The 17,866-nt window shown below is 38.9% G+C and overlaps 1 protein-coding gene across 6 annotated transcripts in view; it reads right to left on the reverse strand.

The window, feature by feature from the left end:
* LOC124170895 (E3 ubiquitin-protein ligase RNF220-like) overlaps positions 1-17,866 on the reverse strand; it is a 341,569-nt gene that overhangs the window by 58,126 nt on the left and 265,577 nt on the right. For 4 of the 6 annotated variants that reach the window (XM_046549929.1, XM_046549928.1, XM_046549933.1 and 1 more), the window contains 2 exons: positions 8,770-9,014; positions 4,915-4,977 (listed from right to left, as the gene is read on the reverse strand). In XM_046549929.1, the coding sequence (XP_046405885.1) occupies positions 4,915-4,977; positions 8,770-9,014 (308 nt within the window). The remainder of the gene's footprint in view (positions 1-4,914; positions 4,978-8,769; positions 9,015-17,866) is intronic. The other 2 variants (XM_046549931.1, XM_046549932.1) reach the window with 2 other exon arrangements.

A 17,866-nucleotide genomic window follows, 5' to 3' on the forward strand; every position in this document is an offset into this window, starting at 1 on the left:
CGGTTAGTTTCCTATCCCTCAGAATGCAAGTCAGGTCGCGCAATCAAGGTAGAGTTTGAGTGAATAGAAACACATGCTACGCACCGATTCTAATTAATGCTTAAAACATTTTCAATTAGCAGCTTTCCATAGAATAGGTCCTTTCATACTCCTAAATATAGGAAGAAATATTATTTTTTTAATGCAAATTAACAATTTTCCTCACAAATTTAATATTTTCCCTCATAAACAAATTCACAATGGAGCTCAGATTTTTTCCATATTTAAGATAATAAGCTACCTTTATTTCTATTTTTAACAGAGTAAAATTTTCGCTGCAAGTTCACAGCATCTGTTGCAGCCAACTACAATGCAGAGGATTGGAGGCTTTGCTCCCATTTTTGGCTAAGCACAAATTGAATATCAAACATGCCGAACTTTTTTTCCTTCCACCTTAACCCTTTGAGTGCGGATGGCATAGCATTGATGCCCAGCGTAGGTCCTGCCAACGGGCGGGTGGCATCACATTGATGCCACGCCGGCCTATGTCCTTCAATCGCTCCCTACGCTCCTTCGCTCTGTTCTATCTACTCTCATGATGGTTTCCCGCACACAAAATGGATTAGGCTACCTGCATATGCCTTCTCTTTTTTGAAAATAGTTTATATTTTTTGAGTAAATTTTTTTACATTTATGGAGTACTTTTTTATTTGTAAGATTTTTCGCCATTACAAAAAAAATTAAATGTGATATTTTCTTTACTTTTCTGAATATTTGTACTAAGTGTTGCCACATTTGAAGGATATTATTTTCGTTTTAGTCCTATTAAAATTTTTCAAACAATATTTCCTTTCATCTCATTGACGAAAAATATTTTCGTATTTCAAATTACGGTCACTATACCTACACACTCTAAACACAGTTGAATAATCTGTTGCTGTTTTTATTAATGTTTAAACTTAATATGTACATAATGCCGTTATAACTACTAACATTCTTCCATAATATATTTGCCACTCATTTTCCTAACGATCCTTTCAATAGGGGTCTGATTATACTGGCTACGGAAGAAGAAATAGTTTTCAACCTTTTCTCATTTATTTCGTATGAGTTTGTTAAATTTACTAGGTGGGAATAATTACGACCACCAATTCGTTATTCACGGGAAATAATGAAGGTTCTAGGGAAACTTTTATGTTTTTTTCCATTTTGAAGGAGAAATTAGAATTGGGGAAATCCTTGGGGAAAAAATGATCGAATTTCGGGGCTCAAATAAAAAAGTCATTTTCCGTCACCGTGGAATAGACTACAAGTCGCTCTGTGTCGCCTGTTATCTCTATTTTTAGAAGTATTTTTGCCATTCTTATTAGAAATCCATGCAACTATTCTGTTCGTAGAAAAGGTCAGCTCTTCCTTCTCAGTTTTTGCGACTCTCGTTATTAGTACAGTCTCTCTTTCGGACATCTTTCGATTTCGTGCATTTTCACTCCTCTATAGAGATTTTTTTTCTAATATTAACGTATGGCCTTTTTCTATTGGCCATTTTGGTATTTTACATATATTTAGCCACTTACGTGGAATATGGGAGACATCTTCATTTTTAACTTTATTCCTATTTTCAAACCCCAAAGACCGTTTATGTATCAGCCTTTGGTCAACTAGGCTTAGAATATCTCCTCGCAATAAAACTACCTCTGGCACAATTTACTCAAGTGTATGCATGGAACACTGCATTGGGTCTTCTCCACGAAGGTTTTTTTTTTATCTTTGAAGCAATTTACATATTTTACTTCGACCAAATAGAGCTATTATAATCAGAAAAGAAAGTCAGCAAAATTTCAATGCGCAAAGAAACAATTATTTTTGGATTATTATACGTTGCCGTTTTATCTGGAGCATTCACGTTTAGATATTTCTTGTACGTCGGTTCTAAACTTTAACCCTTACATCTCTTTCTGACTGCAAAAGAGCAACCTCATCAGTCTTGTGCATTTTGTAAGTGTAATGTATTTTATTGTAGTATATTTTATAGGTGTTAACTGAGGTTTACGTTGAGGATGCAAGTATGTGGAGCTGGAGGAAATATTGTCGTCTGAAAGGCTTTGGTCCATATTGCCAATGCCTCTCAACATGCAGTTCTTCAAGGATAACCGAGCATAGGAATCTTACTCGTGGGGTATGGGAGGCATTTTTGGTCCAATATACCTAATGTATGATTGTATGAAGTATTGTAAGATGGCCATCCATTCCAGATTATTGGAAAAGGTAGGAAAATATCTTCGATTTTTCCCTCCTTCACAGCACTTTTTCCCGAGACCGATTTCAACTAATTTTCCGTTAATGCAGTTTGGCAGGAACCCTGGAGTAGATGATCCGATACCAAGAGACCCCTTGCATAAAATTCGACCCCTTTTGAAATTATTCACTCAAAGAATGAAAGAAATTTATTACACGTTTAAAGAACTCTGCTTCATTAGTCCATGTTGCTTTGGCGTCACAAACGCGGCATAACATTATATATGCTTTCTGAGCCTAATGGCCTCGTGCAAGATGCTATAATTTACACTGTGCGAAGGATCCTGATGTTGGAGGCAGGGGACATGCAAACAAAGTCGTGCGAAAATTAATCGATAGATTTCTCCTCAGTGGGCACAGCTTATACAGTCACGTAGCCACGATTTTGAAATGGGGGGTTTTTGCCGGAGGTTTGAGGGCCCTTCTGGAGGGTGCGGGGGCCATTTTACCCATTTTTGGCACCTCAACGGGGGTTGTTACCCATAACCCCCCCTCCCGTGGCTACTCTACTGAGTTTATACATGGAAAATTATAATTATCATAAAAATTATAATAATCTGTTCAAATATCTATTGAGTTACTCAAAAAGACGCCATGGCACTGAAACTCTTAAGGACAAACAGAAGAAATAATCCTCCTCACGTCCTTAGAACGACTAAAGTGGCGAATCAGTATAACTCTGATGGTGTATGATGTGCAGATGTTCCAGGGCTGTGTTTGAACCCTTTTTTCAAAGAATTTCACAATTATAAGTTAATATTTTCAGCATTAACCCAAAAGAAAATGGCAAAAAGATAAAATAACTTTCTTATGTTTTCATCCAAATCTAAGCTACTAGTAAATTTAAAAATTTAGATGTGAAAATTAAAATTCGAGAACTTTTATTTACCCCAAAATTTGATGCATGGATAGTGGATGACATCTGAAAAATTATTTATCTTATTTTATAATTCAATTCCGCCATCATTTCAGAAATTATTTCAAGCTTCTTAGTTGCTATGTAAAAATATGTTGTCCGTCGTTTCTAATGTTTGTGTAACGGGTTGCATAAATATCCGGAGCATTTATCACATGGGTGCGGATGGTATCACTGTGATGCCATTAACAAATTGTTTAATAAATTGTCAAATTAATATAAAAATCCCTTATTTATTGAAATTGTTTTCATATTTTCGAAAAACAAAGTGAATGCAGTGAAAAAAAATTCTCCGCCAATGTGAAACAACTCTGAGAAAATGTTACGCAATGAAAGGGTTAAGGGCTCAACCCCCAAGACTTTGGCCATGAAAAGATAAATTGTACCATGAGCAGCCAAATTTAACATAAAAGAGAGGATAAATAAAGGAAGATAAATAATTCTGCATCAAGTTCACAGCATCTGCTACAGTCAACTGATATGCAGAGGATTGTAGGGAATATAAGAGCTGTGTTCAGAGGAGACCATAACTGCTACTTATACAGTGATACACCAGTTATCAAGCACAAGAATATAATTTCATTCGTCATTTTTCTACATACATTTCAGACATTCAGGCATGCAACGCAACTAAGGATGTGATCCCAAAAAGTGATAGGAGTTAATAAACCTCTAATCAGTTTAAACTTTGATCAATCCACATGTTATGGGGGAAATTATGGAATCCAATTTACTTTCATTATTGCATTGATAACGATGTTAGACACTCCTATTTAATTACCACATGGGTCTAAATGTGCAGTGAAAGTTGAATAAATATCTCGTGACTGAAAGTATATGCACTTTCAGCACCAAATAACTAACTCTGATAACCCAAATAATTGATCCGGCTGATACTTTTCCCTAAAATGACAAGTCCAAATTTTATCCACAACCCTCATATTTAGAGATTGCCTTAATTACCTTGCTAATGTTCATTCATCCCAGAGTGATTCAATTGTCCACTTAGGTTAATCCTCAATAACTTACATACAACTGAAATCATACATTCAATAACAATTAGTGAATGCCTAAGAGACTGAATATTAATTTGACGTGCCAATGAAAACTTCCACAGGGATTAGATTATTCTTGAATCTACAAACAATTAGGGAAATTCCCTTGTTAAATCACTGCCAATAATAATTACTTCATATTTGCCTTATCCTCGAGACAAGTTCACTATAGCCATGTACTCATATGGAGAAAAAGATGAGATAAAATTTTTATAAAGAAATGCCAGTTGAGCAGCAAACTATTTTAAAACAACTTAAATGGCAGCTCTCAAAACTGACATGAAATAATGAAAAAAAAAAACAGAACCAACAAAATGACGTAATAGATGGAATGAAAAAATGCTGTCATTACCATAGTTAACACAAGTGTGAAGGACCCCTATATTTACAAAACACCGCGGCAGTTAGCTCTCCAGTTTAACACAAAGAATACATCAACCAAAAAAATTGAAGATCATAAGTCTTCCCATCTTTTACAAAGGGTAATTTTGAAACTCACACACGAAAAAAATTCCAGGAAGACTCAGAAATTTTGGCTCAGAGGTACATCACACTAAATATCACAGTAATGAATGTGTGGAAGATATAAACTTTAAAAAATTGCAAGAAATTAAAGCAGCTTCAAAACAAAAGACAACATTCACTCAAGCACTTAGGAGTCATTCTCACCTCAAACCTCTCCATGGGTGCATAAGCAGGGAGGATATGTGGGTTGCCCTTGAAAAAACATGGCTTCATCAGATGATTGGCAGGTAAATGTAATGAGAAAGTCAAAGAAAAATGTAGTGTTACATAAAGCTCCACAAGAATATGAAACAAAACAAGGAGACCTAACAAAGTCAATGCTCACAAGGAAATCATATGCCAAGAAGCACATGCCACCACATCCAACTAATCATGCAGTAGAAAATAATCATATGCGACAGAGTAAAAGTTGAATCAGTCAAGATGAAAGCAATGACAATCAGAATTCCACAATTTACTTCTTAGGTCAGCAATGCTTCAGTAATTATGTGGCTCCTCTACAACATCGAAATATTCAGTCACCTTACAGAGAAAGAAAAATGGGCCAGTATATGCATGTATTTCAAAATCCTACACTTCCTCCATTAAATGCTTCATGCATGTAGGGATACTCCATAAACCAATAAAAGGGTGATAAAGTCATTGAAAATAAAGACTCATATCAAAAATCATTACGCAGAAAAAAAGTGGTCGAGCGGAAATATGGAAGTTGCACAAACATAATAATGTCATCAGTCTTTAAAATCCTGTTGGCCTTAATATGATTCTAGAAGCATATATTCGGCACATTACCATTCCCCTGTAAGAATAGAGATCATCCATCCCGAAAATCCAATATCTTTCCAAGAAGGACTACGATTTAAAAAATTGTTGGGATAATTGTAAGCTCCCTTGCATTCAATTTCAACCACTTAGCTCAAGTGCAAAAGCAGAAAGTAGGTACTTTACACGATTATAAACTTAAGCTCATGAGTAAGAGGTGACCAAAGAAATCACCAAACATGAAATTGATTTCCAAACTGTTAGTACCCTTGATGCAGAGAATAGCTCAGGGATACATGGGAAGTTGATTCCCAATGTCAATGAATGAAGACATATTAATTGAAATACATCCGAAGAGTATTTACGATGTTCATCAGGATGGACCACCATATAAATAAATACAACTGAGTGCAGAGAAGGAGCAAAGTTAGAGGAGTTCAGCGTGAGATGCTAATAGGACTAGATAGCAAGTCCAACACACAAAAGCATGGAAAGTGATGGTGGAGTGACAGGGTATCTGGAAATCCCACCAGGACGTGAGGATGTGTTGACTTTGGGTGGGAAGACACAAGGGATTAATAGGCAGATGGCAAAATGCTAGGAAAGGTCTCCTGGGGGCTGGAGCCACACCACCCTCAAGCATAATTAGAGCCAACGTTAGCATGTAACCCTTTAAGCAAAATATTAACAGAAGTTAAGTTTTATGCTTAAAAAAATAATGAAATAGCAGCTTAACATTACAGCCAGCAGAAATGTCTCCTATACTATGAGGACGGACATTGTTAACGTGGAATTTATAAATAAAATCAGGACACAGTAGAGAATGAATTAGCAATGGAAATCACGAAGATGACATACAAGGAAGGGCCAAGGAGGAGCCAATGGGAAATAAACACTGACTACCAGTGGAGGACAGGTGTGAAGGGTGATGGCGAATGCTGGACCACATGTGTCAAGAGTGAGAACATTCTGCCAGGCACTTAAGTTGTGAAGGAGGAGAGAGGAAATGCCTTTCTTCAAGTGAAAATCAAAACAATGGGCCTGTAGGAAAAGAAGCATGGGAGTGCTTTCCAGCTCTCTCGAGTGCTTCATGCCCATGGGCCTTAGAGATGTTTTAAGCAGGACACAAAATTGCATGCTTTCCTCAGTCAAGCGTGCAATTTTTAGAATTATATCAGGGACTACTTACCACCTAGTATTTGCATATGTGTTAATGCAACACAGCTTCACATGATGCATTTTAAATTACATGTTAGTAGGTAAATCAGGTGGTGCATTTAGGAGGAAAATGGTACCCATATGCACAAGACTTGGCGGGTGGTACAACAGATGAGTAGCCACCCGGTTCAATACTCAAATCCCAAATGGATTTTGCTGTCATTAGCAAAGGGCATAGACCTTGTGGTCACTGTGCTGCTACAAAACGCATGCAATGCACCACAGGAAGAATTATTAGGCGAACCATAAATAGTAATTCCTCATACAGATAGATGCTCTATAATCCAATAGATCCAAACATCCAAAATCTAATTACAATCGTTACTTCAGATGGGAAGACACTATTTTTACTATAAGGGGGGCATGAATCAATAATATAACAATGGGAGTCAATAAAAAAGGAAATAAAAGTACTACAATCAAAACTAAAGCAGAAGGGCTGTTATAGTATTTAATATAAAATTCGTTTGAAACAATATAATGCATTTTAATAAATTTTATATGAACAGCAATATAGGACCAGGGTATATAACCTCACTAATAGTAGTCTCCAAAACTTAGTCCTTGACAGGAATAAGTACAAAAGTTTTCATAATTCTTAAATGCTTCTCATGAGTAGTTGCTACCATGATCTGGGTTCCTATTATGATATTCTCATGATTCAAAAAGTAATTCAAGCCAGAAGCAGAATATGCTACTCAGAAAGTTCGAGTCAAACTGCTAGTAGTTTACCATGATTACAACTTTCTTGAAACCTAGCGGAATAATAGAATGCTCGAGTATTACTTACACAATGTTTTTGAAAATGTCTAAGTACGAGCTTATGGATAGGTAAAGTCTGACGTCATTACGTCAGTTTACTTTGCCAGTTTCTTGAGTCTATGGGGCAAACGCGTGACTTATCGTATGTTGCAAGTTGAAGTTAACAAATGGATATTTGAAACAAGAAAATCTACAAGTAAATATATACAGTGATTTTAGAACTTTTAATATCACACTAAATAGTTGAAAATAGAACAAAAGCTAATCACCTTTGGGATACATGACCACCCTAGCAAAGTTTCATCATTTGAAGCATCAATTTCGGGTTCGACATTACTTGCCAGTGCTGTATGAATACAGAAATAATTAATGCTTGCCTAATTATTTCATTTCAGTTAATTATAATGCTACGAACTTTGCTCCTAAGATAGGGCTAATGGCTTAACTCAATGATTTGAGACATGCCAAAAAGGGTTGTTTAGAAAAATTAACAGATGTGAAGCAATATGTGATGCCAAAACTTCACCAGTCCATCATACAAGAAATTTGCATTGCATGAAAACAAAAGTTTCCAAGAATAAAGTCCTAGAAAACAGATCTTGAAGGGATTTAATGCAATTTCCAGCTGATCACACATCCGCTTAATCATACATTTGCTAAGGAATATGCTTTTTTTGGAGACAATCAGTTATATCATTGGTATACAGACACAACCAATTTATGACACAAAGTATGGGATAAATTTAAAAGACTCAGCAACCCAAATCCCATTAAAATAAGCCCAGCATTGGTAAACGCTAAAAGCAATATTTGACTATCTTGTAACACCCTGAATTTCCTCATTTGTATTTCTTTCATCAAAATAATCAACAAATCTATCAAGAACTTCTCAATTTGGATGAAAAGAGCCTAGGTGATTAGTGGAGTGAGGGAATTGTGCCGGAGACCAGCAGACTCAGTGGAAAGGGTTTTCATCATGACGTAACCTTTATCCCCAAGCAGTATTTAAAGATAATTTTAAGATAACATTGATAAAAAAAGGCCTTCAATAAACCTCAGATTGCCTTCAAAACGACTTATTTCACTCTTTTTTAGAAAAAATTAAATACACGAATTACATTCTTCCTCCTGAAAATCCCCGCGACTCGCAAAGCTTAACCTCTGGACGCCACATTTGAGCTTCATCACTAACAAATAATTCATGTACACGGGGGTGGGGGGGATTGAGTGGAGCAGAGCTAGCGGGGGGATTCTCACCTCCCAGCGTCCCTCGGGGGTGGCTTCGGTGGCGGCGAGCGCGTCGCGGCGGTTGGCGGCGGCGGCGGCGGGCGGCGTGGCTGGCGGCTGAGCGGGCCGCGACGCGTCGCGCCGCACCCGCCTCACCGACGACAGCTTGTACAGCCGCTCCACCTCCTGGATATAGTGCGACTCCAGCTCCCCTGGGCGCAGCGTGATGCCGCAAGCGGGGCAGCACGACGGGTCCCTCTGGATTTTCTTCTTCCCTGCCGACGCAACAAAATGCGCTCGTGAGAAACACGCAATCAATCAGAATACACTTCCATCATGTGCGCAAAGCTCGATGGAGAGTAGCCAGTCCTCACAGGGCAAACATATTTTGGGCGCTTGCTTGTGAAATGTCATTTGCAAGAAATAGGAGCGGCTAAAACTTATGTTCACCTTCCAAGACTTGTTACACTAATAAAACCTTCAAAGGCCCTTTCAAATTCACCTCGAACATATTCTACCTAAGGACCTTTGGCCTTTTAACCAAGCTATGCCCTCGCTAGGTCCCTGCACTCGCCCATCGAGGCTGTTGGTCTCTACACCAAAGCGGACGTCACGCTGTTATGCCTGAAGAGCTCAGGCAAAGAAATGGCCGCGCCGCACCACTCATGACGCTAGGGGTTCGCGAGTCTCCTCATGAATCCTAGTGAAAACGTTTCAATGCTGGCACGAATATTTTGACCTAGCAACGCATTTACCGTTTCGCACGATCGAAGTCGAGTCATTTGTATAAATCAGTCCGGGGATGGGCTTGCAAGCCAAGGCTATTTTTCAGGGGGGGGGGGGGGGGGGTTGGGAGACGCGGGCACATTTGGTGACATTTTGAAGGGGTGCACGCAAGAAGCCGCATCTCTTCCACTCCAGTCATACGTTTCGATATTCGCCATCAACTCGGTGGAGCACACCCATATCGAGATTTTCCGAGAAATTTTTATGATTTTTTTCGAGAAAAATATTTACAAACATTTTTCCTCAAATATACACATTGTTGATATTTGAAAAAATTTAAATCATTTATTTATTGAACATATTACCCGGAAGTATTTTTCTCGGAATGTTTAAATCAAAGAAACAGCTAAACCTTGACATGGTTTCTTATGTTTGACTCAATACGCCCAGTAAAGTTCAAGATGAGAGCGTAATTCTGAGGCGAGTGTTGCGTCAGAACGACGGAGTGTCCGCAAGCTGGGGTCGTTTGAACCACGGCCTCCACGTCACACAACCGCTGCTCCCAATCTCTTTGCGCCCATTTCACGGAGTCCCACTACGAAAGGGATATTTTAACGATTTTTGGAAGCTATTTAACATTATTTAGAAAAATGAATTAAAATCATAACATTTGGATGTAAAACATTTTAGATGACTAATACATAATGTATATGAACATTTCAGAAATATCTCATTCGACCTCCAAAAACTTCCGAAGGTATGGTCTTAAATATAGTGAAGAGGAACGTCGCGAATTCAGCGTACGTTGAGACGCGATGTTTATTACGCCATTTCTCTCATCGCGTCAGCTACGGAAAAAATAGGGAGAGGCCGTCTGGAAGCTACGACATCGACATGACGTCATGGGAAAAAGGCAGTTTTTCGCTACCGGCAGATTATACATTTTTTAAAGTAGGAATTAAATTAGTTCCAATGCTGCACTTTAACTGAGTAACAACTGTCTTGGATGAGTTCACCACGATTCCCGTAGTGCGGCAACGCGGCGGGGGGAGTCAGTTAAGCCGGGGGAGACCCCCCCCCCCCGCATTCCTAGAAAAATAGGAAAGACGGCCATCACGAAGGTGTCTCTCAAAAGCGAGTTTCAATTTCACCAGTTAGACAGATTTTATTTCAAATAATAGGAGAATGAATATCTAAAAGCCACTTGCCAATGAGCACACGTATTATCGCTGAGGGGTATTGCCAACCGCCAAAGCGCCGTAGAAAGTACCGACTCTTTCCTCAAAACAACGGCCTTCATCCGCCATATACCATGCCAACGGCGCAGCGAGCGAGGAGGGTCTCGAGTTGAAACCCAACGAAATATACCCACCTCCGAAAAATATACATCTTATGTGGCTACAGCAATGTCCGTTTCCCTCTGCGTGAATAGCATTGATTGTGAAGATAGGGTAGGCCCCATATTGAGCGACACCCAGGTCTCAACCGTGTTACTGCGCCACTGATGACAAATAATGCACTCAAACATGCAAAAAAACAGAGATAAATATTTTTCTGCGTAAATTCTACCTGATAAACACGGGCCTGATAAATGGAGTATCCTTGAAAAAGATGAAACATAAAATGCACAAAACTTCCCATGCTCACCAGCCACCATTGAACTATTGACATTTTGTAGGATTATCTTTCGTGATCACGTTACTCTACAATTGCCAATGTACACTACTCAACATGAACGCTACTTCATCGGTTTTCGAAAGACGGTGACAATAATTGATTCCAAATTCAATTAATATAAGAGTATGTCTCCATCACATTTCCATACTAAACAAGGATACACACAAATCACACTGAAGCACTGCATATAAAATATAAAAGAAGATTCAGGAAAATCATGCACAGCCACTGTTAATAATACCAGAATATTATAGCAATAATATATTCAAACATGCGGGCGGGCGGGCTTGGCGGGTAAACTTAAAATTCACGAAATGACGACACTTTTAATAGGTCGTCAACATCGTGGGGAGCTGGGATGACGGACATAAGACGCAATTACCCGAGATGTCAATTATTTCCCACGGCAATCAAATCCGTGCTGGACGGATGCAATAGGAAGACGTCCGAATCGCATCCGTTTCCTCCAACAGGGGTGCAATTGCGGAAATCATGCTGCCAAAGTAAATGATTCGGCGATTGCTTTTTAGAATATTCGCAATGGTCATCGTTATTTTCTTGATCTGTAGTACCTCGCATGAACACTGCACATTAGGCCGGCCCTTATTTTTCATAATTGAAAAAAGTTATGTTTTCCTAGCCTCAAAATGATCCAAATGAGGTTTATATTCATGTGTTAAAATTTGGTTACTAAAAAATAACGGCAACCCGTGCCCCAAGGGCCCTGAGTACTGAAGACCCTCAACTGAGATTTTTGGGTCCGAAAAAGTGCCATTTCTATGTAAAACGTAAAAGTAAAGCTCTTCAGGGCCGATTTTCTGTTTGTTTTGACCTATCTCTAAGCGTTTACGAGATATCGTCCGTCGTAATGCAATCCACCCCCCAGGGCGCTACCCCGCACCGCGGCGCCGCTGAGGTACGGCCCGCACCACTAAAGACTTCCCTCCACCCCCTCCCCTCCCTCAGCAAAGACTTTGCTCCTGCTGCCAGGGTGTAGTCTTTGAAGAAATATGCTTACGTTAGAAAGAATTTAATTGCTATGACAATACTTCCAATCAAAGTGATCAATTAACTTATATTTTCACTTGCCCATGAATTTCAGTACATATTAACCAAAACAAAATACATTTTCGTACTTCTAATCTTTCACTGACACCCCATATTTGGCATTTAAAGTGTATTTGCGGACGTTAGGGGCTGTGCTACGATGAAAATTCACACATATCGTTAGTAACTAATTTTAGCTCTCTTCCTTCAACGTGACTGACTTAAAATCTTGAATGAGTTTCACCCCTCTCTCTGCACAATCATCTACCGCTTGAAGACCCCGAATAATTTTCAAATCGTTCTTGTAATCAGGATTTTCATACCATTCTTGCGTGGCAACATCAAAGAATGCAGTTCATATTTCCAATGCATTAAATAGATTTCTCGAATTAGTAGTGACAAAATTTGATATAGATACCGTTTTCAGGTCTTCACGTTTATACAATGCCATCTTTGGTGGATCATAATTTCCCTCACGTGTCCTCATATGGCGTATCACGTTTTCCTTTTCACACCCAAAAAAGGATCCATCAAAGAATGGCAGGCCTACCAACTCCTCATTCAGGTACCACAAGTGGTTTGAAAACATCTTTTGTACTCCTTTCGCTATGTCCAGGTTAACACTTTCGTGATTTTAGGATCTGAAAGTCACTGTTGGGAGCAGATGCAGCACAAGGAGCGGAGAACCACGACTTTTTCTTTCTTCTTGAGCATATTGAAATCTATATACAAGTGCATTTCGTGCTCCTATTTGATTGCATAAGAATTTTACTTCTTCATCTCACGCACATTTATCCGAGATATTAACTGCGTGCGTCAAAATTCAATGGCACCGCCCCTTGCAATGTCGAACAAATCATCAAGTTTTGTTACGAAAGCTTCTCTAAATCTCCACTGTAGTTTCTACTCTCTCTTTATGTCGTCGCACGTTCATCCATTCGTTGTGTAATTTTTCTAACTTATCAATCGCCTTACTTTCCGTAATAACAGGAATTCTCGTTTTGTTCCATGGATGAAATGCATTCCTTACTATTTTTCTCGCACTAAGTCTTATACATTTCAAACCCATTAGGTTATAGAAAAAACACACAGTAATTCTATCACCATAAATAACTTTGGGCCAAGTATTTCTTTACTTTCTTTTCCAACCAGTTCAATGTCTAAATTTAGCCTTGTTTGCATTATTTTTCTTGTTGGCCTATTCTTAAACTGAACGTCACATTCATGATAAACTAGTTTTTTCACCACTTTTCTCCTTAAACCCCAAAAAACTTAGCACTTCCTATAACTTGCGCACTATACATAAGAACTAACTATCTCTCCACATTGATCTACAAATGTGAACTGACTGCCTCGTTTCTTCTTCCTTGATATTTCTATCAACTGTTATGGCCCATGAAGCACTGCTCATTTCATTCATTTCGTTATAATTCACAAACACAATTGGTTCAAATACTTATAACATTTTGTAAATAGATAGCAGTTTTGAACACAGCATGCGGTAATGGTGCGCGGTCGTATGGTGGCAACAAACTATGGTTTAAGGGATCGGCCCACAGTACATAGGACGGCGTTGGAGGGTTAAGATTGACATTGTAGGCTTTAAAAACATTAATCATGACACAAGAGGTACAACCTTTTCAATTCTGTACCACTAGCATGTAAATCTTAGCAGTAGGAGCAAAGTCTTTGCTGAGGGAGGGGAGGGGGTAGAGGGGAAGTCTCTAGTAAGTGGTGCGGGCCGTACCTCAGCGGCGCCGCGGTGCGGGGTAGTGACCTGGGGGGGTGGATTGCATTACAACGAACTATATCTCGTAAACTCTTAGAGATATGTCAAAACAAACAGAAAATCGGCCCTAAAAACCTTTACTTTTCCGTTTTACATAGAAATGGCACTTTTCGGACCCAATCCTCAGTACTTAGGGCCCTTGGGGCACGGGTTGCCGTTACTTTTTTAGTAACCAAATTTTAACACATGAATATAAACCTCATTTGGATCATTTTGAGACTAGGAAAACATAACTTTTCTCAATTCTGAAAAATAAGGGCCGGCCTACTGCACATTCAACTTTGAACTTGAAGACAAGGAGGAAGATCTGTCACAGATTGGATGGATGGTAGTGACGTGGTATTAGGGACTATTGCTTGAGCAGGGAAAATATTCTAAATACTTTTTATAATAAATAAAATGTGGAAAGAATAAAGCTTAGAGAAAAACACCACATTCCCGCTTGCTAAACTCTTAAAATACGTTGCAAATATAAATGAAAAGTATTATTAGTAATCATAGTAAGTTTCTGAAACCAGAAGCATATAAAATCGTCATCGATACATATAACCAATTTAATATAGCAACTGGATTTAAGCTAAGGTCACTTTTTACTACTCTTCATATGATAAAACACGTGTTATGACGCAATGACTTCGGTCAGTTCAAAGGCTACCGATATTACGATAAATATTGCAAAAAAATAACTTCCAGAGGTCATAAAGTGAAATTCGAAAAATTATTCTTTTATTTGTTATAATAATTATTATTTGTAGCCCTCTTAATGGTTTTCGGATCTCAGAATCAGACTCAGGTGTTCGTTCACAAAATTTCGTATCTTATCATTGCAAATACCGGAAAAAACCATGTTATGCTTTGTTGGAGGCAGGGTTCTCGGATTTCCAGCCGGGTCCAAAAGCTCTCATAGATGCCAATATGTGTCTCCGTGCTAAGTGGTTGAGGTGAACTCCCAACGCTCTCACATTTGCACAGATATGCTTCCTCGACCGTGGTTTCCCAGAACGCAATTTCAATACATGCGGTTCATAACTCGATACCTTGATTCACTGAACTCGGTAGGATAAAATGATTGGGGCAAATTTGGGTAGAACAAGATGAAAAAATAGCAATCACTGCTTCCTGTAACATGGATTCGCGCGCATTCATGGTATTATCGCGGCGCATTGCACCACCCGCGTTCAAGGAAGAGCGACTGTTCTCTTTAAAATCAGGGTTCCGTTAACGAATATTGCTCCATGTAATACTACCGTGATGGGACCCATGCAAAACATGTATTCTAAATATGCGTGAAGCAGAGCACGAGTGATCCAAATAAGATCCAAAGAATGAAACATAGGATAACATTGTAGTTACTTATATGTACTTGTCACTACAGGCGGAAAAAAAATGAAGAATGATCTTCAATGGTATAACACGCCTCGTGAAAATTCATTACAAAAGTATAAAAAAATCAAAATTAAAAGAGTACTAGAAGGACAACTATTCGGATTTTTGGCAGTTCGGTGACAAATCAAGGGGTCAATCAACCACACCCCCACTATCATCAGCCTTTCCATAATTTACCTCTGAGAAGGAAAAGAAAGATAAGACAAATCCTAAATAAATAATAAAACAAAAAATGATTTAAGCGCTTGATGATGTTGAATATTTTAGCAATGTTGCAAATTTTGAATATCTTTTACTCGAAAAAAATGTAACACAACGGAAGAAAATGATGGTCGTTTTCAAATTGAGCGCTGAATAAACCGGATTTGACGATTAAAAACGAAAAATACAGCAACGGCCATCGACTTATTTTAGTTCACTCACAATCAGAGAAAATGGACTTTCGCGGAGGTGCACACAAAACGGCAAATTTCTTCACTTCGCCCGACGGGTTCATCGTCTAAAAAGCCATACAATGTGATGCCATCAAGTATTCTCTATGCAACGTTAAATTACAAAGTTCATACGTATGGAATTCAGGGGTGCAGCTAGGAATTAAGGGGTTTTAGGCGCAACAGATACTGGAAGGTTACGGGGTACAGAATACCACGGTAAGCGGGAGGTGCGGGATGCGGGTGCCCAGAAAATTATTATTCACATAGATAGTTCTAAATAGCGAGTTTTACGGCATAGTTTGATGTTTTGCTTGCGAGTCATTCGTCTCCCGAATATTAGTTACCAAATTTGTATATTTAAATTTTTTTATTTTAAAAATTTCTCTAAGCTCTGGGAGGGGGGTGTTTAATCCCACAAACCCCCTCCTCGCTGCGCCACTGATGGAATTGAAACAAGAAATCCAAAAAAATAAGTTTTTAGCCTTAGTAACTATGTCCCATGATATTCTGTTAAAAAACCCTCAGATTTGGACTCATCGGCTCAAAAAAGAGAAGGGGAGGAACGTTCTCTTGAAAAGCCCTTTCTGACCAATATTGACTTAATGGACCAATATTTCAGTATTTTGCCATGTTCCTAACAATATCAACGCTGGCTGCAGATCCACTTTGGGCAGTCTCTCTTTCAACCCACCGATACGAAGTAGTGTCTTCGAATACAAGCTATAAGGTATTGAGACTATCCCAGGTATACATCTTTGAAATGTGTCAAATACCAATACAGATTTCTATTCCGTATAAAATAATACTTAGGGTGATTTTTTATACGCATATTTAATGACACCATTTCAAATTTAATACATTACAAAGAAAACGATATAAAGGAACGACTCCACAATAAAGAGAAGCTTGGTGACGCCGAGAAAAATATTTCCCTTTTGAGACCCTTAAATAGACGATTCCAGAAGCAAAATGCATTAACGAGAGAAGTAAGCATTTGCAGATACTAAAATTGGTCATAATGTTGTAATAAATGATCCTAAATGAACTTACTGCATCATAAAATTTTAATCCCGAGTAAAAGGAATAATACGCCTTTTTGGACAATGCCCTCAGCATACTCATTAAAAAGGATTTTCTGCGATCAATTGTTAAGGCAAAAAAGGGCAGGTATGAAAATCGTCAGAATTAGCAGTTTTTCGCAAATATGTCGTCAAAAACAACTAATTCCAGCAAGAAAATGGAGAAATGAGCTTTCACTTCTCCGAACACACTTGGATTGACTCGAAAACTCTTGTTTTTGAACATTACAAGTTTTCCAGGGATACCATAGCCCAGCCACAAGGTTGGATACCAAAATAGGCACATAAATCTGGAGAATAATTCGCAGCATTCCTGATCGGCATCTGACGGCAGCAGATACAAGGGAAGCGTCGGACTAGTTCATGGAAAAGAACATGATAATGGCATCAAATAGTAGAAAAAGTGACCAACTTGAAAATAACACGTGGTATATCATCTAGGCTAGCACCACAATCTTTAAAGTAATCTCCCACCAATACCCAGGAGGCTTTTCAGCAGAGAGGGAGACTGATTTCGCCCTAAGTACAGCGGATCAGCCTATTCTACGCAGAAATATTCAACAAGGGGAATCAAACCTATTGGTAATGATACGTGTTGGTCGGAAAGGACATAAAAAACAACAAAACTCCTTTTTCAACATCGTGTCAAGGCGAGAAGAAGTACAAAGTTTTGATTGTTTTACACGTGTAAGTTCAGGGATAGTAAGTCGATTGGTAAGACGACCCTTTCCCGGCCACCTGCGATCGAACGATTCCACCGACGACCACAATTACCTGAGCAGCGCGATACGGAGGCATAAATATTGATGCGATCTCATGCTCCGCCGCCGAGCGCATTTCCCAGGCGGCGGAGCACAGGCCCAGGTGTCGCCGCCTTCACACTCGCCCAGGGAATTCCAGCCGGCCCAACAACGGCCGTGACAAGCTCGCAGATAGCGATCTCTGAGGCACTTAAAAATCTCCATAACACCTCTCCTCCCTCTGGAGAA

The sequence above is a fragment of the Ischnura elegans genome, chromosome X (genome assembly GCF_921293095.1).
Source record: "Ischnura elegans chromosome X, ioIscEleg1.1, whole genome shotgun sequence".
Lineage (NCBI taxonomy): Eukaryota > Metazoa > Arthropoda > Insecta > Odonata > Coenagrionidae > Ischnura > Ischnura elegans.